Source organism: Pseudopipra pipra, chromosome 3 (genome assembly GCF_036250125.1).
Source record: "Pseudopipra pipra isolate bDixPip1 chromosome 3, bDixPip1.hap1, whole genome shotgun sequence".
NCBI lineage: Eukaryota > Metazoa > Chordata > Aves > Passeriformes > Pipridae > Pseudopipra > Pseudopipra pipra.
The window spans coordinates 18,596,907-18,623,391 of NC_087551.1; the positions used below are offsets into that span (position 1 = coordinate 18,596,907).

At 43.9% G+C, this 26,485-nt stretch overlaps 1 protein-coding gene and 1 non-coding gene across 2 annotated transcripts; one reads left to right on the forward strand and one right to left on the reverse strand.

Annotated features, from left to right (window-relative positions):
- Positions 1 to 4: 4 nt before the first annotated feature.
- Positions 5 to 20,030, forward strand: HHIPL2 (HHIP like 2). Its single transcript, XM_064648139.1, has 9 exons — positions 5 to 4,006; positions 9,175 to 9,827; positions 11,502 to 11,645; positions 11,988 to 12,319; positions 13,799 to 13,925; positions 14,273 to 14,418; positions 15,849 to 15,930; positions 18,711 to 18,793; positions 19,573 to 20,030. Exons 1-9 carry the CDS (start codon positions 3,623 to 3,625, stop codon positions 19,956 to 19,958), a joined length of 2,337 nt encoding a protein of 778 aa, XP_064504209.1. The 5' UTR covers positions 5 to 3,622; the 3' UTR covers positions 19,959 to 20,030.
- Positions 20,031 to 21,014: 984 nt separating this feature from the next.
- On the reverse strand, positions 21,015 to 21,087 carry TRNAT-UGU (transfer RNA threonine (anticodon UGU)). The gene has a single exon. It is a non-coding gene; the product is annotated as a tRNA-Thr (tRNA).
- Positions 21,088 to 26,485: the final 5,398 nt, after the last annotated feature.

Below are 26,485 nucleotides of genomic sequence, written 5' to 3' on the forward strand. Positions count from 1 at the left end.
TGGTTTGGAATCTCTATTTCACTAGTATTGCAAGGTTGAGCCTCCTCATGTCTAGATGCATAGATGGTAGAAAGCAGTTCAAGCTCCATTCAGGACTAGCAGTGGCATTCATAACAGGTGACATGTCTTAACCCAAGAACAGTACTTGGCACACTGTCAAAACGTGTTTTCAACCTGTAAAGGTTACCTGGCTTCTGCTTATAACTGATCATTTCCTGAAATAGGGAAAATGGAGAGCCATCAGTCACTTTTTATAGCATTGTATATTGAGAAGAATTATTGATTGTGAACATCTACTGCGGCTTGTTCAAACAGATGATGCAGTTTTTCCATATGTCATACTTAGGGGCTGTCCAGTTCAGGGATTGTTTTCACATTGGTGGTAGGAAGGAGTGAAAGGTTGCTGTAGCTGCATGGCCACACTGCTTTGAAAGAGCAGAGGCACAGAAATACTGAAAACTCTACTTGGTGGAAGAGACTTTCTGGAATTTTTTTTTTGCAGTCTTGCCTATGAATTGAAATGTGCAGTGTTGCTGTGTTTGGAAAGCACAGCTTCATGTGCTGTTACAAACTAGCATTCCAGCTTGCTTGAAAACAACAACAAAATGCTTTCCAAGTACTACTTCTGTTTTAATGAGAGATCTGTAGAATTCTGGAGGATGAACTGCTGGAACCCACCTCTGGGAATGAAACAAAGATGTCTTTAGTAGCAGAGTAGTTTATGGGTAAGTACACCTGTGCTTTTAAAAACTCAGTGTTTCTCTGGAGTTTTGGCCTGGATTAATATGGGTCATGTGAGATGTGCCTTAAGACAGTGTTTCTAGTGTTGAGAGCTACTTGCTGTAACTGTATGTTCTGTTAAAAAAAGGCAATTACTCATCATTCCCAACCTGTGTGCTCATTTAGTTCTGACTCCCAAGAAATGCTGTTGCCTGGCTTTGTAATAGTCAGGGGGTTTTGTTGGAGATCTTCAGCTGGGTTTTGACTATTTTAATTTAGATTGTGAAGTTTCAAAATGTTCTTCCCCAACATCTCATAAAGTGCCCCGCACCCCTGGGAAGCAACTCCCCCATTAGCTGAGAGAGGTGGTCCAGATTGTTGCTCCCGGTGACTTATCTTGATGGGTTTCATGCCTGGGCAGTGGGACTAAACCTGTCCTGGGAGAGCCCTGGGAGGCAACCAGGCAGAGTGTCCCTTCCCTTGAGTCCCTAATTTGGCTTCCTGCCTACCACTGTGCTCCTCTGCTCCTCTGGACTTGCAAAGACAGGCCTTTGATGGGCTGGTGACTCTCCTGTGATGCTCCTGGGAGCATCGCAACAGGGTGTTATTTGGGCTTCCCCCTTCCACTGTCTGTGCTCCTTTGGGGGCATGTGGAGGAGCTTTTGTTGAGGAAGAAATATGAAACAAAGCATCAGATACTGGGGTGAAGGTAAGGACAGCGAGAGGACAAAGAGGAGCTTGATGTCTTTGAAAAATCTGTTAATCCACTGAGCTTCCAGCTTTCTCCTGTGATCTCTGGAAGCAGGACTGCTGCTGGGGATCATGTCCTCTCCTGATGGTAGAACTACTGTCCTGCAGTCAGGAAGTAGAAGAGCAGCACAGGCATAGATTTCGTGTAATTATCTTGAGCATTGCTCTTGTCCTGCAAAAAACTTGCTGTTTCTTGACACTGTAGTACTTCCATGTGAGACAAATCTATGGATCACAAGTCCTCAGTGAAATTTCTGTGCAAGTTATTCAGTGCATACTGTATTTTCAAGCCTGTGTGTTGTACTTTGAAGGTGATAAATCCTAGGGGATTGGAATGATCTGCTTTGGCTCTGAATTCTGTGCTCTAAGTTTGATTTTCCTATCAATTGCCTTCCCCATCCTGTGTGTAAAGCTTTTGTGAGGATTTTTTTTCTTTCCATGAACGCAATATCACATCTTTTCTTTGCTGTTCTCCTTTGTGCTGAGTCAAGGAACTTTTTCAGGGAATCCACATTTTCTGCACAGACCAGTGTCTGTTGTCCCTCTGTTATTCCACCTCTTGCCCTGGTATTTTTCATATTAAAACCTAACATACCGATAACACAAAATTACACATCAGCTCTGCCTCTTCTGCCTTCCCTGTTGTTCCATCCACTGTTTTGATGCTCCTGCTTGCATTTTCCTATTAAGTCTTTACTAAAGTTTAAGACAAACCAGGTAATGAAATGTCAGCTGCTTTTTAAAGCATATTGATTGTATGTATTCTTACTGCCTTTCTTTTCCCAAGCAGGTTCTCTGTATTCTGAGCAGCTGTCCCATTCTGGACACCAAAGTAATGCCTTAATTTCAGTGATTGTCTGCAATGTACGAGAGCAATAACCAAGATAAGCTGATACTTCAGCAGATATAAATAGTTGGATTTAAAAAGCTTTATCTCCTGACAGTGCTGAAATCTTGTGATTGGCACATTTCCAGTTCACTGAAGTCTAAGCACAGACAGGATTATTGTGAGGCTGCTGGACAGTCAAGGTACTAGAGCAAAATAGGTGAAGGTTAAACCCCCAGAAATTTAAAATAACTGTCTCCCAGTAAAGACTTAAAGGAGGCTCACGGTCACAGAGTATTCTCAGGTGTCACATTACAGTGGTGATTGTACTGAGAAGCCAGGACTGGGAGCGTTGACTTCTCCATGAGCTAGATCCTGGGAGTGAATGGTGATGTGTGGGGAGATGGGGAAGTTTTGAATGAGTGGAGGTGTCCTCACATGTGAGATTCTCCCTGCAGCTTCCCTTTCCACTTGGTTGTGATCAAAGTTTCCTTGTTCTGCTTATGGATGAGCAAAGTTAGGGAAGTGTCATACTCAAACACAGGCTGAGTACAGTGTGTACAAACAGGGTGCACCTGCATGCACAGCTGATGGGAAGGGCTTGCTCCTGCATTCTTCACCAGAGGGGAAAGTGGGCAAAAGTCTTGTGTAGCTTTAAATCAGTTTAATATCAACTGGGATCAAACCCTTAAAAATTCATTAGCTTAAGCACAGTACAGGGTTAACACAGAATATCATAGTTGAGTTCAGGTTGTGCTGGTGCTTTAAATAAATCTTTTCTCCTTCACTTTCTGAATTTCTTCTCATTTTAACCCTGAATATATACCTGGATTTGTGGGTAACATCAATATCCCTGTAAAACTTTCGGTCCTGAAATTACTTCTTCCTATGGTTAACTGCTGCTGCCTTAATTTGGTTGTATTTTATGACCCCTGTTCAGTCCTTATGAAACCAGACCCAAGTTTGGTGCATTTTAAAAGCTGAACAAAATGGTAGTTAGCAATTGAAAATTGTTCACTCGTGTCTTGTAAAGGGGGAGAGATTATCAAGTCCTGTGTATACATATCATATCTTGTATTTTTATTATCCATATTTCTGGGCAAAGGATTTCTTGGCCAATTTAAAATAAAATGTAGGGATTAGATTTGTGAGTGCCCAGAAATGCCCAGAGGGGAGGGTTCAGCTATGTGACGTGTGAAATACCAAAGAGGCAGCCCTGAGGGTTTCTCTCCTGCCAAGTAGTAAACTTCAGAGGGAAAAAGGGAGAGGGAATGTAAGCAAACCTCAGTGCCTGCTCCATGGCTGGCAGTTAATAAAGTGGAGAAGATGAATGAACCATACTCTGAAGAAGTCCAGGATTTCTATACATCTGACCTCAGGACACCCACACCAAAGCAAGTGAATATTTGGCCACAGGCTGAAAGGAGCAGCAGCAGCTCTGGAGTTTCCTTTTCTTGCCCACATGTCTGTCTTTGCCTCCTCCTGTTGTGCCTGATAGGCTGTGTGCTGGGACATCCTCAGTGTCTAGATTATGGGCCACCTTTCCAGCCCCCTTTTCACTTGGAGTTCTGCTCTGCCTATGAAAAATTTGGCTGCTGTGACCAGGAGAGAGACAACAGCATTGCAGCAAAATACTGGGATATCATGGATTACATTGATCCCCGGGGGCATAAGCTGTGTGGAACATACATCAAAGATATCCTGTGTCAGGTAGGGCAGAAAAATAATATATGTGTCCTATGCTTTGGGCTGGTTTGGGGGTCAGTTGAGATTCCGATAGCTCCTTATGGCTGGTCGTGTTGCTGTGAAGGGAGGTGTGGGAGCAGGGAAAAGGTGGACTGACAGGGTAATGGCACCTAATCCTCAGCGTGCGTTTTGCAAAATGCTTTGTGTAAGGTGCAGCACTCTGGAATCTGGCAATATATAGTGACATTTGCTAGCAATAATGGTTTATGAAGGCATTGCCCAGTGCAGATGATGATGGGAATCCTGCTGCTCAGTTGATTTTTTCATAATGAAGGAGAGAATTACAGATCAATATTTATCTTCTGCTTGCAGCTACCAGGTGCTGGATTACAAATTCTACACAATCAAATGATGTGGGAATTATGGGCGAAGTGTTTGGATCTCTGCACTGCATGAAGGATGTGTTTTGACTGTGTTCCTGCTGAGGATGCTCCAAATGGTGTGGTTGTTAAAGTAGAACAAAATTTAGTAGGCAGTGGTTTCAAACAGCTGCTGCAAGGTCCCGAGGCTGCAGTCACAGCATTTTCATCAGTGCTGTATCCACATTGCCCACCTGGCTCATGGAAATGGGCACTGTGCAGGGAGGAAAGACCACAGGCACTGTTCTGGCTGAGCTCCTCTGCATCCCTGTAATTAGAGAGCAGAACCCACCTGCCTTTTTAACAACTGGTAGTCACACAAAGCTGGACTCACTGCATGCCAAAATTCAAAGCAGCCAAAAGACACACTTAATCTTTCTAAGAATGTGTAAAACTCTTGCAGTTAATATTTCCTTAGCTTTAAAGTATTATCTGTGTATCAAAATGTTTCCACTCTTTTTGGATGCTGGCAAGACTGTGGCATCTCCTTGGTGTAAGGGACACATGCTTTCAGCACCAGGGCTGGAAAAAAGTAGCATCAGGGTGGTTTATGACTTTAAAGTTGCTAAACCAGAAAAAGATGTGTTGCAGGTCCTAGCAGAACCACCGGTGTTGATGTTATGAAGATTTTTCTACCTGTTTCAGGTAGAAAAAGAACACTATAAAAATTTACCATTGCTTCTTTGATTGCTCATTCTGCAGGGCGTAATGTAATTTTGTTCTATTTTGTAAACAAACAAACCAAACCAAACCAAAAAACCCCAAACCTCACACCCTTATTTACTTATAGATTTTCAAAGTTATAAGCTATTACTATTTTTTCTATCTTTTAGAGTAAGATTGCTGTTAAATCTTTGAGGAGGAGCTTGTGATTGTGTTATGTGTTGCTCTTCCTGGTCAAGTTGGTGACAACCATGGAAATGATGTTGGGTTCTCTAGCAAATATTATTTGGCTGTTGAATTAGTGAAAGAGTGAAGATCTACCAAATGGTTTTGCTTTAGGAAGTCACTTTGCTGGAAATTGTTGCTGATCTCACGTGGAAGGGATGTGAAATGATAATATCTCCATTCTACCACCTCCACAGTATCCTGACAGTTTGTAGTCACTACCTGTGAAATGCTCACATGTACTTATTGCCACATTAAATATGAAAATACAGATGCATTTATGTGATCAGCATGTAATTGTGCCAAGTGCTTATTTCTGCAGTGTATGGCAGGACTTCAGATAAACCGCTGCTGTTGGTAAGGAGTGCTTTTATTGATATTCTCCATATGGAACTTAGGACACAAAGATTAGTCTCAGAAGCAGCGGTGGACAAAATAATATTGTTAGCTTTTGCCTTTTGAACAAAACATTGCAGGAAAGTGGTGTAGGTGCTTACTGATAAACCTGAATAGTAGCTGCTCTAATTTAGCAAAGGTAGCATTATTTCACATTTTTGGGGAAGATCAGAGCAGTAGCTGTGTGTTGCAACAAAGCAGCTCATTCAGTTAGATGTCCCTTCAGTGCCAAACCCAGCAGACAGTAAAAACCAGACAACCTTCCTGGTGTGGCAATGAGGGGAGTGCTGAGCATTGCACAGAGGAAGCTGGTTTTGGCAACAGCAGCAGTCTCGTTGGTCCCACAGAGCCCAAGAAGGATGCCATGGAGCACACCTTACCTTGGCAGTGGAGCTGTGTGTTTCTTAACAGACAGATGATTATACAGGGATGTGTTCTGGATCATGGATTTCCTGCTGTCACTCTAAACCAGATTCATTTCTCTTAAAAACTGACAGGTTAGAAGAGGCATCTAAAGCAATCTGGCTCTGCTGGCAGAGCTGTTTCAGTTTGCATCTGGCAAGATCTGGGTCTATTTTAGTTAGCTACACTTGTTTTAGGAACTTAGAGTTTTAGAGGCTGACACCCAGCTGAGGTGTTCTAGGATTTAGCTTAAAAACTGAATATGAAACTCTGAAAACTGCCTGTAGTGTTCTTAAAGAGGTGCTGTACAAGTTGTGTGGCTAGAAAATTTCCCTGGATGCAAACCTTGCCATGTGTGCTAGAACACCTGTTTGGCTGATGGCTGGGAGGATGCTTCTCTGTTCAGAAAACTGCTACAGGAGAGGCTTAAAAAACCAAAAAAGGTCAATTAAGCCTTGTTCAAGATGATTGAAAGCTGTGATATTAGCATGCGATGGGAGCTGATGCAGGGAAAGCAACATACTTTCTAAGCCAGTTTTAATCAGAGGCTTGACTTGATTTCTGAATGCATACTCTTCAGAGAAGCTATTACAAAACAGCAGAGAAGCATCAATGTGATCTTAGAAGTTTCTTTGGTTTTATAAATTAGTGAGATTAATTTTTCTGCATGCTTGAGTGAAATGAAAGCAGACAACCAACAGTGACTGCAAGGCCAGCTAATCCTGGGAGTTTACACAGACCCTGAGGAACAGCCTCCATCTCATGTGTCTTGCTGGGTCTATGTGCTGCAGGCATTGTTTTGTCAGGCAAACACTGGGGGGGAAGCCCAATGGCTGGGAAAGCATGGCAGCTGCTCAGGGGCTGCACTTATTCAGGAGCATGAACTGTAGGAGACCTTTATGCTGCAGCCTGTTGGCAGAACAGAGTTGAGGAAGCTCAGAGGTGGTGAGAATATGCCTTGTTTCAGAAGCAGCTGTTTTTTTAATGTTCTCAGGTTGCTGGTCTGGGAGATGGACTCTGCTCCCACTTATTTGAGAGAAATTAAAAATGTTTTCAAGGGTGTTAATAAAGTAATCACTTCAGAACAGAGCTGAGAGGAGCTTTAGTTTTCCAGTGACTTGTGCACAACGGAGCGGTGAGCCAGCTGCAGCCACATGCTAGTGGGAATGAGGGAGATTCCCAGGACTAGAAATGCAGGTTAGGCTCCGTCTACTCTCCCATACCTTTCCTTGGAAACACCTTATCAGGCTGTCACCTCTCCTTGCCTCCTAGTCACTTGAAATCAGCACCACATTTTGTGCAAATATGGTGCTAATATAAATATAACTAAAACCTCAGCCCATTTGGGGGTGCATACATGAGTGTGTAGTGGTGAAAGCAGACAGGGTGAGCAATGGCTAATGGACTCCATAAGCATCAGGGCAGGAAATGCCAGCCAAGTGTTGTTAAATGCCTGCACCAAAGCTGCTCTCCTTCAAGAAGGTGAGAACAGAAAGAGAAGGACATTTACGTGAAGCTTTGACTTTTGCGGATGGTGCTCAGGGTCTGGTGGTGCCCTTCCTTGTTATGGAAAGAAATTAAACATGGGCAAAATGGTGTGATTCTGCCAACTAGGGCTGGAGTCAGGCTGCAAGGGCAGGCCTAGGAGATTTGGCCTCCCTTTGCAAGGCTGGAGACTTCCGATTTGGGAAGTGGGAGAGGTTCCTTACAGATGTGATGCAGGAGCAACAGAAACAAGTTCATTCTATGCAGCTTAGTAACCAAATGGCAGCAATGAAAAGTGAGAAACTTGCTACACCATCCAAGAACTGACCTTTACTACTTACAAATCGTATCTGTTCTTATTATGGCCAGAAGCCCTCGGGTACTTCTGTGGGCACAGGAAACAGCTTGCTGTGTGAAGTTTGGAATCAAGGACTGTAGTCTTCACATTAAATACCCTAGAAAGGCTGCTTTTTGCACAAAAAAAAAAAAAAAAGCCATTGCTTGTATAGCTGCCCAGATTTTTTAAATTAATTTTGTTTAATGAAGCAAACTTGTTTAATGAGGCAGAAAAATTGCTAATGCAGTAGTTCTTCGTTCGTCGACTTCCTACGTACTTACCTTCCTACATGTGTGCCCAAAAAAGACCTGGATAGATTGTTTTGAACTGCTGGCATTGAAACAAATAAAATAATATTTCTGCAGAGTTTAGTCTCTTCTGTTTTAACTTCTGCAACTTTTTGCTGATTAAAATAGAGGTGGGATTTTAATGGAAATGTTTTATGGAAGTTCTGGCCCAGAATTTAGGTACAAATTCAAACGCAATGCCTGATTTTCAGAATTTAACCTATATTTTGCACAGCTAAAACTTAGTAATCTTTGAAGGAACATAATTTAAATACATAAGACTTGAGAATGTTGCTTGCAGTGTTTTTTTCCTGATAATCACATACAGAGTCAATGATATCTACATGAATTGCATAAGATGATATTTACTTACCTGAATCAGTTTTATATCTCAACTACATCTGCTTTGGTAATACTGTGCATGCAGGAACACGACTGGAGTAGTACAACATCAGACCAAAGATTAATTTAGCCTGTGTATTTAATTGATATACATCTTTAACATATGTACATCAATTTACATCTGGCAGAGTTTCCCCTTCTTTTTTTAACCTGGCTCCTATTACCTTTATCTGATGCTCCCTCATTTTTCTTCTGGGGGTAAGTGTAAATATCACAAGTGACTTCTCCGTGTCACTTGTGATGTTTACAGACCTCTGTTAAGCTGTTACCCTGCTCTGATTACCCCTCTGCAAGACTGTTGAGTCCCATCTGAGTGAGTGGAGAATCCCTATCCTCCACAGTTGTAGTTCCGTTGGGAAGAATTTTGCTCTTTGATGAAGGAAACTACTACTGATCTCTAAATCCATTTTGGCCATATCCTGAGTGACTTTCTACTGCTCCACATCAAAGGTGACTCTTTATGTTCTCTGCATTACTAATTTTTCATTTTATTAACCAGTTTGCTTTCATGAAGACATCTTGGCTGCTCCCAGATGTGTGTACACAGTCACATACTTAATTTCTTTTACTTTCTAGGAATGTTCTCCGTATGCTGCACACCTCTATGATGCAGAAAACCCTCGGACACCTCTAAGAAGCCTCCCAGGGCTCTGCTTTGACTACTGCTCCGAGTTTCATTCCCACTGCCGCTCTGCCATCCGCCTGCTGACGCGCGACAAGCACATCCAAGAATGCTGCGAGACAAACAGAACACGCTTCTGCAACCTCCTCCAACTGCACGACGAGGACTACTGCTTCCCCAACGTGCTGAGAAACACGGCCCTCAACTACAACCTGGGCTCCGTGGTGGAGGACCAGGGAGGCTGTATCCAGCTCTGCCTGAGGGAGGTTGCCAACGGCCTGCGGAACCCGGTGCTCATGGTGCATCCCAACGACCGCTCCCACCGCCTGTTCGTGGCCGAGCAGGTGGGCGTCGTCTGGGTCTACCTGCCCGATGGCAGCCGGCTGGAGGAGCCCTTTCTGGATATTAAAAGTATAGTGCTGGCTACGCCATGGCTAGGGGATGAGAGGGGTTTTCTGGGGATGGCTTTTCACCCCAAGTACAAGTACAATGGGAAGTTTTATATCTATTACTCATACATGGATAAGAACCGAGTGGAAAAGATCAGGATCAGCGAATTGAAGGTTTTGGCGTCTGATGCCAACAAAGCTGATCCACGCTCTGAAAGGTAAAGTTCAAGTTGAATGCTACTGTAGGTCACAATGAGAAATCATTTTTCTCTGTCTCTGTCAGAGAGACAGATAGCCCCAGGTATCAGTACAGACTAGGGATGAATGGACTGAGAACAGCCCTGCTGAGAAGGACTTGGGGATGCTGGTGGATGAGAGGCTGGACATGACCCAGCAACGTGCATTTGAAGCCCAGAAAGCCAGCTGTGTTCTGGGCTGCATCAAAGCAGCGTGGTCAGCAGGTTGAGGGAAGTGGTTCTGCCCTTCTATTCCACTCTCGTGAGACCCCACGTGGAGTGCTGCATCCAGCTCTGAGATCCCCAGTGCAGGAAGGATAGGGACCTGTTGGAGCGAGACCAGGGGAGGGCTACCAAGATGACTAGAGGGGTGGAGCACCTCTCCTATGGGGAAAGGCTGAGAGAATGGGGATTGTTCACCTTGGAGAAGAGAAGGCTCTTGGGTAACCTAATAACAGCCTTCCAGTACCTAAGGGAGCCTATAAGAAAGATGGAGAGAGACTGTTTACAAGAGCGTGTAGTGACAGGACCGGGGGAATGGCTTCGAATTCTACCTACTGAGAGTAGGTTTAGATTAGATATTAGGAAGAAATTCTTTACTGTGAGGGTGGTGAGGCACTGGCACAGGTTTCCCAGAGAAGTTGTGGATGTCCCATCTCCAGAAGTGTTCAAGGCCAGACTGAGCAACCTGGTCTGGTCCAAGGTGTCCCTGCCCACAGCAAAGGGGTTGGAACTAGATGATCTTCAAGGTCCCTTCCAACCAAACCATTCTATGATTCTTTCCACTTGCAGAACCTGCACATTCCCAGTCACCCTGGTTCAGGTGAGTGACTACCAGAGACAGGTTGGCTCAAGGTCACGCAGTAAATCAAAATTGAATTGAAAAGAGGACCGGGATCTAGACTTCCGGGTCATCTTCTCTCTCCGTCTTGTACTCTTGTCTTCTAAAGAGAAATAACAGCCTTAAGCCTATTATGGAATTCACATCTGCCCTAAGTGTTTTGTACTGTAAGAGAAGGGGGATGCTTTGCTACAGTACTATACACTCTTTTTATCTGCTATGTGTGCACTTACCCTGTTCCCTGCTAACAAAAAAGCTAATTCTCAATTATGGAGGAAAATTTGTTAAAAATGATCTTCTTTTCTCTAGAATTTCACAATCACCCTATGATGCTTCTGAAGCCCTCAAATTCACCAATTGCTTCTCATATAAGAAAGCAGAACCCACCTGCCACAACCAAAGTTGAAAGGGCAACAAGTATTCCTTGCAGAGGAATGCATTGTGTATTTGCAGTCGTTTTCAGAAGAGCTGTGGTACTCCTGTGCCCGTGGTGGTGGGTGAGCTCTGTAGCACAGGAGGTGCTAATGCAGTGCAGGCCAAAGCAGGAATGCTGCTTGGTTCATGGGAAAAGTGTTTCCTCGAGGGGTGCCACACTGAAAGGAGCTCTGCTGCACGGCAGGAAGGTGGCCTGATGCTGCAGGCTCACAGGAAATCAGATACCACCCAGCAATGTGTTTGACAGGCACATCTGTACAGCTGGGACACCCTGCTTTCTTCTGTAGGAGTGGTGATGTGATCTTTCTGCAGCCTCCCAAATGTTCAGTCCTTCCCGGTACCCACATCTGGACTTCTTTGTCTTTTCTTTTTTTTCCCAGGAATCTTTTGGAGCTTGAGGAACCAGCTGCAAATCATAACGGTGGGCAGCTGCTCTTTGGTGTAGATGGCTATATGTATCTATTCACAGGGGATGGAGGGAAAGCTGGAGACCCTTTTGGAAAATTTGGAAATGCTCAGAACAAGTAAGTAGGAAGGGAAGTGAAAGCTTTGAGCTTGTTCACTAAGATACAAGGTTTGGAAGTGAGCCAGTGTGGAAGAATAAAGTAAGAGTGCTTCCTGAAAGTGCTTGTGCACCTGCAAGTCTATCCAATGCAGTATTTAAAAAAAATTCTTTTGCATTTTGAAAGCCAAGTTGTTTAGGGAAGAGAGAGTCTTCTAATTTGAGAAGGTTGCAAGACATACTAGCTGTTGGGTAATTAATTTTGTACAGATAACTTTCCTTTGAAAAGGGGGAAGAGAAAGATAATTTTTGTGTTTTCAGTTGGCTCTCATGCTGGGGTTTCTTTTCCTGTTGTTCTCCTTAGGAGTACTTTGTTGGGGAAAGTTTTGAGGATCGATGTGGATGGAAAAAGTCCTGATGGAAAGCCTTACCGCATCCCTCCTGATAACCCGTTTGTGTCTGATCCCGAGGCCCGCCCCGAGGTTTATGCTTATGGGGTCAGGAACATGTGGCGCTGTGCAGTTGACAGAGGGGACCCTGTCACAAAAAAGGGAAGAGGGAGGATATTCTGTGGGGATGTCGGGCAGAACCGGTTTGAAGAAATTGACCTCATTGTTAAAGGAGGGAACTACGGCTGGAGAGCGAAGGAGGGATTTGAATGCTACGACACAAAGCTTTGCCACAATTCCTCTTTGGGTAAGGAAGTAGTTTTCTTATAGACGATTACTTTATCACATGTGTATATTTAGTGGGCTATAGCACTGTTTTTCCAGTGAAGCTGAATAATCCCATGTTGTGTGTTAAACAGAGATTGTTTACTTAAGAGCAGAAATCCCTTCTCCCCAGCCCTGTGGTGTTGGTATGAAATTACACTCTGCTTATTCAGGGAATTCCCTGCCACACACTGCACCTGACAAGATGTTCAAGTTCAAAGCCTGTGCATTTTGTAGACAGCGTTTTCCCAGTGAAGCCAGGAAAGCAATGGATTTGGTTTACGTAGAAAAGAGATTCTGTTCAGAGGCTCTGAGCCATGACTGTGGCTAAGGAGAGTGGACAAGGCTGATCCTGAGACCCTGAAACAACTCCTGTGGCAGAGGCAGTGTGTTCTAGCAAGCAGGGTGTTGCAGTAGAATGCCCAAAAGCTGTTCTCTGGGTCTGACTGTGGGTTTGATGGACAAACTCAATTCCTGCCTCAAAGAAAGAGTAGAAATTGGTGGTCTTTGTAAAGGTCTTTGCAAAGCATGATAGAAGAACTGGATATTATTATAATGTTCCTTAAGCTGAGACCTGAAGACACCTGGTCTCAAGCTTGTGCAGGTGTTTCTGAAACATTTGCATGAGCAGGCAAGTGCAGAGTGTGCATTACTGCACAAGTGCAGTGCAAGTGCATTGTGCATTTCTCTCTGCTGTGCCAGTACCCACATAGCTCTCAAGTGTTTTGTTTGGTTGCTTTCCTAATGGCCCAGTCCTCCATTGAAAACAAAACTGACTTGGATTTTGCTGGTTAATCTATGGTTTTTAATGAATTGCATTTGTGATCTTTATCCTCATCATTAAAGACAAGCTACTTGATCCTGGGGAAAAAAGTGAGGACAGGACTAAAATTTTGTGGGATCTAATAATTCAATACGAGAAAGGGCTGAATTAAATTTTAGCACTGCCAGAGACAAAGTCTTTATTTTATTAAAGTCTCATGACATAGAACAGAGGTAGCACACTTATTCATGTTCTGTGCTGAGAATGTTAGTGAACCTATGAAGATGCTGAGTTAAATTGCAAGTGCTTGATCTTACTCCCTTCTCTAAAAATACTGACATCAGTAAAGATGATCCTTGTTGAAATGATTGGTGCAGTCACAAACCTGCAAGATAACACTTCCTGCAGGCTGATACCTTTCTGCATTGCTTGCTTGATGCAAAGAATCTTGGTTCTATGTGTCATGGAAGCTCATTGTGACTAAGCCTTGATAAGCAAGTACACAAAGAGCTCCTTAAAGCCCCTGGGCCTGTTCTGTCCTAGAGTAAAGTACTGAGTTCCTACTGAAATTTCACTGTGTGCTTTGTTCAACTGTATTGGTCCTTCTTTTAATTCTACCTGTCAGTGTCATCGAGCAGTTGCTTTTTGATGCTCTCTGGAAGTAAATTTTCTGACTTTTTATTTCTCTGAGTTTAACAGATGACGTTCTCCCAATATTTGCATACGGCCGCAGTGTGGGGAAGTCAGTTACTGGAGGTTATGTCTACAGAGGATGTGAATCGCCCAACTTGAATGGCCTTTATATTTTTGGTGATTTCATGAACGGGTGAGACTAATTGTTTTCTCTGCAGCTCCCATTTGGTACCCTCATCTGGGCAAATAAGTGTATTGGAGCATCCCAAACCCTTTTGAGCTGGAGTAAATAAGAATGTCGAATGTCTGTGTACTAGATTAAATGCTCTGTTTGATTATTTTAACAACTTTTTTTGTTGGAATCTAAACTTACTCCAATTTAGAATCCTTAGGATACGTTTGCTTTTGTTCAGGCCTATTTTTCCAAAAATCAGCCAACAATCAGGGTCCTCACTGACTTTTTTTCAGTAATGCATGATTTTGACAGGAACTAATTTTGATAATGGAAACATAAAACACAGGGTTTTATTTTTCATCTAGTCGACTTATGGCTTTACAGGAAGATGAGAAGACAAATAAGTGGAAGAAGCAGGATATCTGCATTGGCAGCACAACAGCTTGTGCTTTCCCTGGAATGATCAGTTCTTACAGCAAATTCATCATCTCATTTGCTGAGGATGAAGCAGGTGGGTATCGTGCTAGCCATACCTTCACTGGAAACTGTACTGTCAGATCTCTGTTGTAGGGAGAATGTGCAAAATTATGTGGCTCCTCACATGTTCCTACAGAGCAGGCATTGCAAACAGGTTTGTGGCTGTCTCAGCATGGCAGAGAGGGTTGGTCTGTGGTTCAGAGAGGTCTCCTGCCCTGTGTGGCTATTGCAGGTTGGCTTGATGGAGAGCTCAGGAGACAGATCCTCACGTGAAATATGCCAGGTTCTCTAAGGAGGCTGAGCTCCTGTTTGTTGCAGCCTTTCCTTGTCCTCTTGTTGATGTTTGTTTGTACTGTTTCATTAATCAAAAGGCTATATCAATGCAATTCACCTTTTCATTGTAACAGCTCATCCTCGCTTGAGTTCTTAGAGCTTATCTGAATTTTCTCTGCTTCCCTAGTATAAGTTTCTCAGTCTTATTCAAAACATCAGCACTTTACACTATGGATTATAGACTAAGGCTTTATTTAGGTATCAGGAAAGCTACTCATTTTAAAATTTAGTGTAAAGGTCTCAGCACATGAGATATTATTAAGGTCACAATGACCAGATCTCTCACCAAGGTGGAAGTACCAATGCATATTTTGTGCACTTTTCTACAGTCTCCTGACATAGCTATGTAACACAAAATGCAGTTGTGAGTTTTTGGAGAACACAGGTGTGGTTTAGTGAGCTCTGATGCTTCACCACTCAGCAGAAAAGAGATTTGCTTGCAATGAAAAGATCCTAGATGGTCTGGTTAGCATATTCTGTCAAAGCTTCATGGAGATGCAGGCTTTGTTGTATAATGTATACAATTTTTAACCGTTCTAACAACAGGTGGAGTGAGTGGATATTAAATGTCTCTTCTGGTGGTGCTTTTAGAAAACAACTTTGTGTCTTTCACAACTACCATAGAGAAGTAAGAAGCTTCTGTCTTCCATGGATTAGCCAATTTAGTTCTTTTTGGATTTCTTCTTTTTTTTTCGGTATGACTATGAGATGGCTAAACATTTCTTGTGTGGTCTTCCCCTCTATTTGTAGTTTCTGGCTGTTTCTTCGGTACAAACATGTTTTAAAAAATACATATTTATACAGAGGAAATGAACCTTTTGGAGAGCCACAGACATGAGGTAATGAAGGTCCTGCTCAGGCATTCTGCCTGATTGAGAGCTGCTGGTTCTGTGTGGACCCTGCTGTGGCCAAAAGACGATTTGGTGTCTGTGGGAGCCCACCTGCACAGATCAGGGTGAGGCCAAAGCCTGCTTCTTGGACATAAGGCATGACTGAGGGGGTAACTGAAGGGGTTTTCTTTTCTGACCACATGAATTAGTGAAGAGCCAGGAAAGAGAGGAAAATGGAGAACTGGGATTCAGCTTGGGCACTTGAATCTAAGACCAGTTTTCTTTTTTCACTTCCATTTAGGTGAGCTGTATTTTATGTCTACTTCTTATCCCAGTGCCTATGCACCACATGGATCGCTCTACAAGCTTATTGATCCTGCAAGGTTTGTAGTTAAAGATGTTTTTCCAGGCCAAATTCTTCTATAATCACCATATGCTCTCCAGGTACCACAGTAAAAGAATGCTAAGTACTACTGATAGATAATCGCACTGACATCTACATTCAGTCCTTGGTTTTTGTTCACCCACTCTACATCTGGTGCAACTTTAATCAGTTTTAATGAATTTATTCCTCACTCGTCATATCTGTGCACACAGAAATCGGAACTAGAGTGCAAATACCTTGGAAGATCCGGGAGAGTTAAGGATTAGAAGAATATCTCCTTGGTTACATATCTGAAATATAGCACAGTGATATTTTAAAAACTACAGCCCATATCCTTCAGGGTCATTACATCAAATACCTACCATGCACTTTAATATAAATAAGTGAATTGTACTCCACAGTGTAGTTTTCTTCATGAAGATGAGTGAAACCTGGTGGTTCATGCAGTGTTCAAATAATAACTGGAGTCTGAATTTGAGTTTTTCCAAGCAAAATATTTTTCCCCATTAAGCATTATCCTTGCTAAAGTCTGTTTTTACAATAATAAGCACACTTACATAATTTTTTCCTCTCCCAATATTTTGGATCTTGCTAAAAAGCATTAAATGGATTTCAAATCACCCTGTAAAGCTGATACAGTGCAAATGTGTCTGTGCTGTTGCAGAGACCTCAGGCACTAACAAAATGAAGACATCAAGTTATGTTTTCTTGTGAAGTTAAATCCAAAGCTAGATGGTAAACTCAAGCTCTGTACCAAGGTGATGGGAATAGGAACTTTTGAGTCTTTTACTTGCTGTAATTGCTTGAGGAGACTCCTGCCTTTAACACAGCATTTGCCAGGAAGTTTTTGAACTGCTTTAACTGTGGCTGACCAAAATACAATATTTTCAACTAAAAAAAAATCTATATTTGTGAGCTTGCATAAATATCGAGAGCTTGTGCCTGCTGTATTTCACCAAAGAAAAAAGTTCTATAGTCTCTATGCCAGTCCCTAATGTGCCATGAAGACCCTGTGCTTTTGAAGCTTCATGTTCCTCACTTCTAGAGCAGGACCAGGCACTTATTTCCTTGGCTCCCTGGAATTTATTCTTGTATTTTCTGCTTCACCTTGTTTACCTTAGCCCGGATGCTGCTCTGTCAGCTTTGCCCTTGTCTGTTTGTTTAAGCATGTTGCAGGCTTGTCCAGGGTTGTGCTCCCCTGGAGCCTGAGCATGCTTGGCCCTGGAGCAGAGTGTCCTAACACCTCCAGCTCCTGGGCTGTACTCCGGCCTCCTCCTGACTGTACCATGAGTGGAGATTTCTCCTTTATCCTTTGCATTTTAATGCTGTTTATAGGGCTTTTCCTTTACTGTCTTGCTGGGATAACTGGCTCCCCTGATGGGAGCAGTCCCAGTCTGCTCAGCCAGGCACTCCCTGCCTCCTGCCCACACATCAGCCAGCACGCTGGCAAGGGCAGCAAGCCACACAAATACCTGCTTTCAAAACATTGTCAGGGCCACTGCCATACACCTGATGGCAACTCAAACTTCCCTAGGAACCTTCCAGGAAAACTGGTGACAGCAGTGCCATTTGTCCCCATTTCAGCTTGTCTTTCCAGCACTACTCTTGGAGACAGCAGAGTGGTGCCTGGATTCGCACCAAATTCCTTCAGTCATAAGCAGAGGGAAAATGAGTTAGGAAGTGATTTAAAAATTAGAGAGGAGAAAGAGGGGGGGATCACACCCCCCCCCCCCCAATCCCTGCAAGCAATGCCAACAACTCTGCTTTAGTAACCTTTTTCTAAAAATTGAAATGGTGTGGAGGAAGTACTTGGCTCTTGTCACTCTCTGAAAGAGAATGCTAATCATAAGAAAATGTGATGCCTTAGGTTATGCTTTGCTTTGCTCTGTGCTGTCAAGCATGCCAAATTGGAAGAACCTGTTCTTATTTGTCCTACAGCAGTTCCCTTGGTGGGTAAGGGAAAACACAGGTGTGTTGTGCTTCTTTGTACCCCCTTCCCATCATTTAATATGTGACAGCTTTACCTTGGGGAAAACGTAGGTTTGGGTTTTTTGTGTGCTTTTGTACTGTGGGAAATTGTCAGGGAACAGCAGGAGAAGAACATGGACACATATTCTTTGCAGTTGTTCCTCCCTCACTCCTTGCCTGTTTCTTTCCTGTCTCACCCCTCTCACTGCAGCACCACGTTGTGTCCGAAGCAGCTCCCTTTGAAGGTCACACTAATGTTGTGGGGCTGTGTGGGAACATTCTGCTGTGTGTGCAGAGATCCTTGTGCTGCACTGTGAGGGAGGGCAGAGAACTGTCACTGACAAGCCCTGTGTGCATGAGTGAGACTCCCCTGCTCCAAGGCAGGATGCATGAGCCAGTATTGGTGAGGACAATCCAAAGTGATGGATAGTCTGAAATGAAATGCCCGTGAATTCAGTGGCGGGCATCGAGTTCACACAGACAGGCCAGCATCCCACACACAAACAAACAAACCAACCGGCTATGGATGCCGGATAAAGACAGCCCAGGCTGTCTGATGACAGAAACTTGACAAGAAGAGTGGTAGAAGAGAAGCTGTAGCCTTCCAGCTGCTATTGGGACAGGGATTTTGTGGCTTGCAGCCTTGTGTAGGCTCTTGAATTCCACCTGTGTTTCACTCCGGGTGCCTAAAGTGCTTTCGTGCCTGTTCCACCAGAGGCAAATGACAACAGGTGATTGATGTGTGCCTATGAAATAAATAAAGTTCCCTAACAATCTCTGACATCTGCATATGGGTTTCTGTTTTCCAAGGAGAGCTCCACCTGGGAAGTGTAAATACAAGCCTGTTCCAGTGAAAACAAAGAGTAAGCAGATACCGTTTGTTCCACGTGCAAGTAAGTTGTCAGGCTTCTCATTTTACTGACAAGCAAAACATATAGCCATCTTTCCAGGATGTGATTGGAATCTTTAGCAGTCTTAAAAACTAAAGCACTGAGCAGGACCAATCTTGAAGTTTGGCTATCACATTTAACCTGTGCTTCTGCCATCTACAAGATGCCATGCTTTTTCTTAATCTCGTTCTCTGTTTTCTTTTTTCCCGTGTTGCCAAATAGTAGTGTACATGGGCACTGATGGCTTTGAGTCAAGCATTGGATTAGGTCTGGGAAGTTCTGAGCGCTTATGCCTGACTCAGTGACAACCTTCTTGAATCAAATAATCCCCTCTCTGTACCTCTAGGGGAGTCAATCTTCCTTCCTTCTGGCCATCATCTGTCTTAAAGTCTCATGCAACTAGGGCAGGAGTTCCATCTTGAGTAGAAATGGTGTTTAGCAAGTTGAGGTTATCTCGTCTGGGATTTCCAGATATTAGTGTAATATGAAAAATTTGTATCGTTAAGTCTGCCAAAAAAGGGTGCAAGGTTTCATCATACTCTGCCTGGAAGTAACTTTCCTTAAATATACATTCATAATTTCTAAAATTAAACATTTTATTTCCAAGAAAACCAAGGGTCTTTTGATGGAAGAAGAGAGCTTTATAGTGTGCATTTCTTCTTTCAGAATGTCAGCTATTTTTCTTAACTGTAGCTCTACTAAGGATTTCTATCAGTTGTATCTCTGAATTAGCCTTTTGTCTTAAAGCAGGGATGCTGAACCATGTTAATTATTTTCCTCAGAGACTGTCCTTGAGCTGCTTAATGAGCCTTCAACAGCCAAGCCTCCAAAAAAATCTTCTACCCTTCCTGCAGCCATCCCAGCTGTTTCTTCTAAGAAAGCAAATAAACCCCCATCCACCAAAATAAAAGCATCAACAGTACAACCAGCTCCATCTGGTAAAGAGAGAAAGAGAATCAAAGCTGAGGCTAAACCTCACAAGCCAAGGCAGGGACAAAAGGTTGCACACAGCTCCAGAACTACACCAGCACCACCTTTGCCTAAAAGGAAGAGCTCCCACCTAGCCAGACCCAAGAAGGTTCTTCCGAAGAACGCAGCACTAGCTAAGGGAAAACTGGAGAAGAGGAGGAAGAAGCAGCTTTTGAAGCTTAGTGATGTACCAGAATAAGCAAGTCACTTGTAAGATGGTGAAACAAATGTCTTGAATAGTGACCAAATAAAAGAGAATTTGACTGACTTATTGCACCAGTGCTCCCGGGTGTGCCTCTGTTACTGGCAGTGCTAGCAGTCTCTATATAGGTTTTATTAATCCTAAAGTGCACCAGCCTCCTAATATTAACTTTCTTTGCAAATCCTCCTATGATGTCCTTTTCTGACATAAGTGATTATGAGAGTCTCTGATGGACATTCACTGGTAAGATTTATCTGTGCATGACTGTCTAATAAATCTGAGTGCCTCCAAATTCTGGGACTTTCATCTTTGATCAAAGAATATGGAAGAGATATGTCAACGACCTCACCTTCCTCTTTTTTTTTTTTTTGTTTGAGACGCAGTGAAAAGTATATTTCAAGAGCAGTTGTCTTTCAGACAATGAAATTAGATTTTTTTTTCCTTTTTAAAGGGGGGCCCACCAAGATGCTCAGAGGGTTGGAGCACCTCCTATGAATACACAGACTGAGAGAATTGGGGTTGTTCAGCCTGGAGCAGAAAAGGTTCCAGGGAGACCTTATAGCAGGCTTTTAGTCCGTAAAGGAGGCCCACAAGAAAGATGAGGAGGGAGTTTTTACAAGGTCATGTAGTGCCAGGACGAGGGGGAACAGCTTTAAATTGAGACAGGGGAGGAGCCAAGGAAACACCCTCAAACACCCAAGTTACATCTGAGCAGTGAGGTGGAACCATCCTCCGCTTTGAGACCACCCACGGGGACGCGAGGCTGTCACAACCCTCAAAAGTTCAGTTCCAGACAAATGTATTTATCCGGGAAGCGCAGCCGGGTCCGGACCTGCGCTCCCGCCCTGGGCCTCGGAGGCCGCCGGGCCCATGACGTCATTTTGCAGTCCCAGCGTTACGTTCGTCTGCGACCGCCACCCCCTGGAAACACCGGGTCGGGAATGCAAAAAGCACCTCCCCGCTGCCGCGGCTCTCAGCCGGCGGTGAGCGACCCCAAGCCCCCAGTTCGGTCAGCGGGAAGATAATGATAAAAAAGAGGAGGAAAAGCTGTAAAGGCCCCAGCGAGGATCGAACTCGCGACCCCTGGTTTACAAGACCAGTGCTCTAACCACTGAGCTATGGAGCCACCTATCATTTCCAGCCCTGCCGACGGCTCCTGGCCCTCTCCCGCGCCGCTTCCCCGCGCTCCTCCTGGATTCCGGGGGTGCCTCCAGCCGCAGGGGCCGGGTGGGCACCGTCCGCTCGCCGCCCCCCGAGCCCTGCCCTGCGCGGAGTGTCTGCTCGCCGGAGCGCCAGGGAGGCGGAGCGGCGGCAGTCCCGCCGCGGGGGCTTCCGAGGCTCCCGGCCCCTTGGAGCTGTTTGGGGGCGTCTCATCTCAACACCCCCGGCACTGAGCCGGACCCCTGGAGCCGCCCCGCACCTGCGTTTTCCATGGGAAAAGCTGCCCGTGGCGGGGGTGTGAATCCCGCTCCCAGCCCACCTCCACGGCACTGCCCGAGGGTGGCCGGCGCCCTTCCCCCCTTCATCAGTGGGCGGTCGCACCTGCCGCAAATTCCGGGAGAAGTTGCCGTGCTGGTGGGGGTGTTTCGGTGGTACCCTGAGGCTTACGAGAGGATTGCTCCCGGCATTGATTCCGCGTCCCCCCAGTGCTGGGAAGGAGGGAGCAGCCCCTCCCTGACGGAAGGTTTTGGGAGGTAAGGCTGCACAGCACGTGGTTTTGTGCAGAGTGGGGAGAAAGAGTCAGCTTAAGTAGATTATAATCAACTCGCTGTTGTAAAACCTATTAGGTTTTGTGAAATAACCGCTGCAGGAAAACTGGTTTAACTCTCTTGCAAATAAACCACAAGTCTGGTTTGACTGGGGGATGAACCCAACAGCAGGATAGGCGTTGTGCAGCCTTCCATTCCTCTCTTGATTTTTACTGAGCAAGGAAGTTTGAGGCCATTTGAGGATTTTCTCCTTTTCTTTGCATAAAAGAGCCAGTCTGTCACGTGTAGACCCGCTCCATGAAAGCTTAGGTGACGGTGAAAAGATAAGCTGTGGAGAGGAAATTGAGAGACACCACTACAGGGTAATAAATCTGAGCAGTTTAGCTGCACACTGGAGTAATGTTCTAGAAAAGCAGACATGATTTGCTGGGTGCGAGCTTCGAACTGCGTGTGACCAAAAGTAAAGCTCCTTGAAATGAGAATAGACAGAAAAAGCTGAATTAGGGAGTTAAAGGCCTTTCATCCATCCCACAGTCCACAAATTATGAACTAGGTCAACTTCCTCTTTTTATTTTTTTCTGTAGTTTTTATTTCACCTTTTCTTTAAATGGATATGATCTCTGTGGACAAGCTAGACCAGTTCTGGTGAACTCTGTCTTATTGTTTATGTAAGCCACTAAAATTACTTTAAAGTATCTGCTTTTGACCTCCAGTGTGGCAGCTGATAAATTAATGAAGTTTCACATTTCTTTGGTCGCCTTTTTGCCCTTTCCTTTGAAGATAGTGACTCTTTAGGGCTGGTAAAGCTCTTCTAAAGAGGGCTAAAATGTCTGTGGTGAGTGTTGTGCTAATGCCTCAGGGAAATGAAATATAAGCATAGCTTGTTTTATAACCTTAAAGCAGGCAGGAGCAAAACTGTCTTACACTTCTCATGCTATAAGACAATTCTACCTTCATCAGTCTAACACATCTGAGCAGCAGGATAAGATGTATTCTGAGAATAGAACAGTGTTGAAATAAGTCTTCTGTGATAGTATGGCTGCCTGCCACCACTGGGCTTTTTAACTTAAATGCAAATGTGTAACTGTTGTGATTTCCCTGCTTCCATATTTTGCTGCCCGCTTAGAGCTCACTGCACCGGCGGGCTACACCTCAAATACTGTGTCACAAGACAGTCTTTCTTAGTCAAACACCCTGGGTGGGATTCAGAGGGTGTGGTGGTAGTACCACGCTATCAGTAAGCTCCCTGACTTCTCTTTGTAATGCAAATTAGACACTTCTGGGATGTAATTCATCTCACCTGGAGGTAAACCTCTACAATAAGTCATCTAAGTCATGGTGCCTGTTTCTCAGCTGACTGTGATGGGGGTCGATGCTGACAATGTCAGCGGTTCAGAGACATCTCGCTGGGTGTGACAGGTTTGTACCCCTGAATTGTGTTAGGGGAGCAGGTATCCTGCTGAGACCCGGCTGGGACACGGCAGCTGCTTTGTCTAATAGGCACAGCAGCACTGCAGAGCTCCTGTCTGCAAGCTGCTAATGCTCTTGGCCAGTCCACGTGCTCAGTCTCGTTAGCACAGGAATAACCTTTGGTTTAATTTAATACCCGTTCGATTTAGATGTTTAAACTAGAATAACTGTAGTTGGAAGATTTCCTTCAGAAGACCAAGAGACTTTTCAGGGAGATGACAAGATAAATCATACGTCTAAAGAAGACTATGATTCTTTCGGCAGCTAGACGCACAGATGTGAAAATGAAGCATTCAGGCGATAAATGCCTATCTAGTCTGCTGTTCATGGCTGTTGAAAGCCACTAGGTGGAACCTAAGGACTGCGTCAAGAGATGAGAAAAATCCTTTTAACAGACTTCAAGTGCCGAAAAGTGAGTTTTTACCACACAGGTTTTTTAAGAAAGATCTGTAGGATGACTTACCTTTAAATGTGTGCCAAACGTGTAAAGATGCACGTTTATACGTGCTCCGTAAAATTTCTGCTGATTTGCAGTAAGATTAAACTTGTGTTGTGTGTCCCCTTGCTTAAACCAGGACTTTCCCAAGCATGGGTTCTTTTCATCCGGTTCAGTGAATTAATACCGAAAGCAGTGGAGGGCTAATAGGAGCCGTTTGGTAAAAGCCCTGTGAAAGAAGTACACAGGCCCTCTGCAAACTGCCTGGCTGGTACCACACGTTTGGCTTTTGCTTTCCTGTCGGAGAGTTTTGTAAGAGACGCTCCCATGGTAGGGAGGAATGCTGGACGTTATTGGGAGCAACACACAGAAAAGTTTCTTCTTCCTGAGAAAAGCTGTAAAGAAGGAGCAGGGTTTGAAAGATATATCCTAGACCTTCTCTACACTGAGATGAAGTATCAAGCTAGAAAATAGGGTGGCTAATGTAAGAATAAGTGTGGTCTTGCTCAGTCTGGACTAAGGTGTTATTAAAGAATGACTTATTTGTTGCTGATTAGCTCTGTGGCTGTCCTTAACAGCCCCACTGAACAAATATGTGTTTAACTGCTTGTAAAGCTGGTGTCAGTCCACAGATGACAACTGTGTTGCTGTGAGTTTATGTCCATCTCGTTAAGCACAGTGAGGTAATCTCATACATATTCCATATGATCTTATTGCCATATCTTGCATTCAAATGCTAACAGGAGAAGGGAACAAAGGAAATGGCTCTTCAGACAGCTGGTTCATGAATTATCCCTGGAAATTCTCTTATACTACTGTATTCTCTTTTCTAAACTCCTTTACCCAGCTTGCCACCCAATTCCCTGCTGAATTCAGTTTCACTGGTGTTTCACAGGGTTTGGTTCTTTGTTGCACAAACCAGCGACCCATTTTGGGCTGCAATAGTATGAAATAAATAGCAGGAAATATTTTCTCTGCAGACATGGTGTGTCTCCTAACAGGCTGTCATGGCTTGCCTACCTTTGTCCTCATTGCACCTGATTTTCTGTGTCCTGAGGGAAGCCTAGTGCACCTGGGACTACCTCATCAGATGTATAGAGCTGCAAAACTGGTATGCTCGCCTTTCCTTGTTAAGTTTTGTGAAAAAGGAATTGCAGCACAGCTTCAGTCTTCTTGTGAAATAAGGTGTTCTGTGGGTTTTAATGGTTTGACAGATTCAGCACTGTTGGGCTTTGTGTCTTAAAGAAACTGTAGTAACCAGAAGGTATTTGAGTTTAGTGTATCCATTTTAATTGGCAAGTGCCAATGGATTACTTTGTCTTGTGCAAATGCACGGGGTTTTTTTGAGTAATATGTTATTAAAATCAAGGGAACATTTCCTGCTGCATATGGGTGGCTTTTGGAGGTGGTCCTTGGGGTATTTTAGGCATGGAAGGATCTAAACATATGGTGGAGGCTCGCCTTCTCTTCTTCCTGTGGAGCTTTAAGTCCTGTTTGATTGAGATGTGCCTGAGGAAACTCCCTGTGGTTCCGCAGTTATGAACCAATAAATTCTTTTAAAAATCACTGTTCTTCGAATTACACAGGAATGATCCACTTGTCTTTGAAACATTGGCTACAAAACGTGAGCTAGAACTAGATTAAAAAAATCAGGAAAAATTATCTGCTGTGATTTTTCCATTAACAATTACCATTTAAAACAGAAACTGGGTAAGGTGCTATGAAGTCTCTTTTCAAGTATAAGGTTGTGCACTGCTTGCATCCCTATTCCAAAGTAGTGTGAGAGATCCTGGTGTGCAGCCTTCCTCTTCCCTGACACTCTGCTTTCCATGGGAAAGAAGTTCAAGACCACAACAGATATGATGCCCTTTCAAAATTACTTTGGTAATTTACTTTGGTAATACTCTTCTTTTGGACAAACAGCCATTATCACATGCAAAAAAAAAAAAAAATCTTGTCTTTTTAACAGCATTTATGTGCAGCTTTGAAGAGGAGGCAGGGATTGATGTGTCGGTGAAAATTCAGTTCTTTGTGTTCTTCAGAAAGGTGACAGAGCACACAAGGAATGTGTAAAGACAGAATCCACGCATCTCTCTTTGCTCTTAGGCCAGCCCGTGTAATGGATGTTGTGGTGCTCATTGCTCATGTTTGAGCATCAGTACTTCTCTTTGGAGAAACATCACTTTTCCTAAGTCATACTGTAGGGGAACAGTGCTGTCCCTGCCTCATTATTCTCTCCTGTTGTGTTTTTAATTAATGTGAGGGATGCAAGCAGAAGAAATGTTGTCTTCAAATACTTTATGATTTCATCTCCCTGAAACAAGAAAGGAGTAATCTAATTTTATTGCTTCAGGGTTACTTCTCTGATCCAGATCAGATTTGAAGCTATTTATTATAATAAAGTGTTTCTTGTTGTGATAGCAAAGTAGCTGGTGATCCTTAAGTTCTTTAAAAAAAAAAATCAAGATACTACCTGCTTCAAGATATTACACAGCTACAAGTGAAAGATGTTTTCATGACAGTTATGTAGTCTGGGAAAGAGATAGAATATTTCTCCTTTCCTGCCCTGGCTTCAGAAGAAGTTGTGTCCATCTATGCTGCTATAAAAAAGATCATCTCTTTCTGGAAAACATTTAGAAGGCCTGGGTCTTAGCCAAAGGACATAGTAGCACTCTTCAGAGTGCAGAAGGGGACTAAACCAAGCCTGGCCTTTGCCTTGAAGACAGAGACACTCCTGGAGCCCAGCGGGGGAGGACAAAGCACGGTCACCCAGCGCTTCACCCCTCCGGGGCAGCACGAGGGCTTCCTCTCCTGGAGCCACCACGAGGGACTGGCTGGTTTTGGGTGGGCGGGGGAAGAAAGTGCAGCAACACCCACACGTCTTCTGTGCTCTGAGCAGTGCAGCTGCG

Coding starts and splice junctions, on each gene's coding strand:
- HHIPL2 (XM_064648139.1), top strand. CDS start 3,623: ATGAATGAACCATACTCTGAAGAAGTCCAGGATTTCTATACATCTGAC. Junction 13,926..14,272: donor TTTGGTGATTTCATGAACGG/GTGAGACTAATT, acceptor TTTTTCATCTAG/TCGACTTATGGCTTTACAGG. Junction 15,931..18,710: donor AAGCTTATTGATCCTGCAAG/GTTTGTAGTTAA, acceptor CTGTTTTCCAAG/GAGAGCTCCACCTGGGAAGT.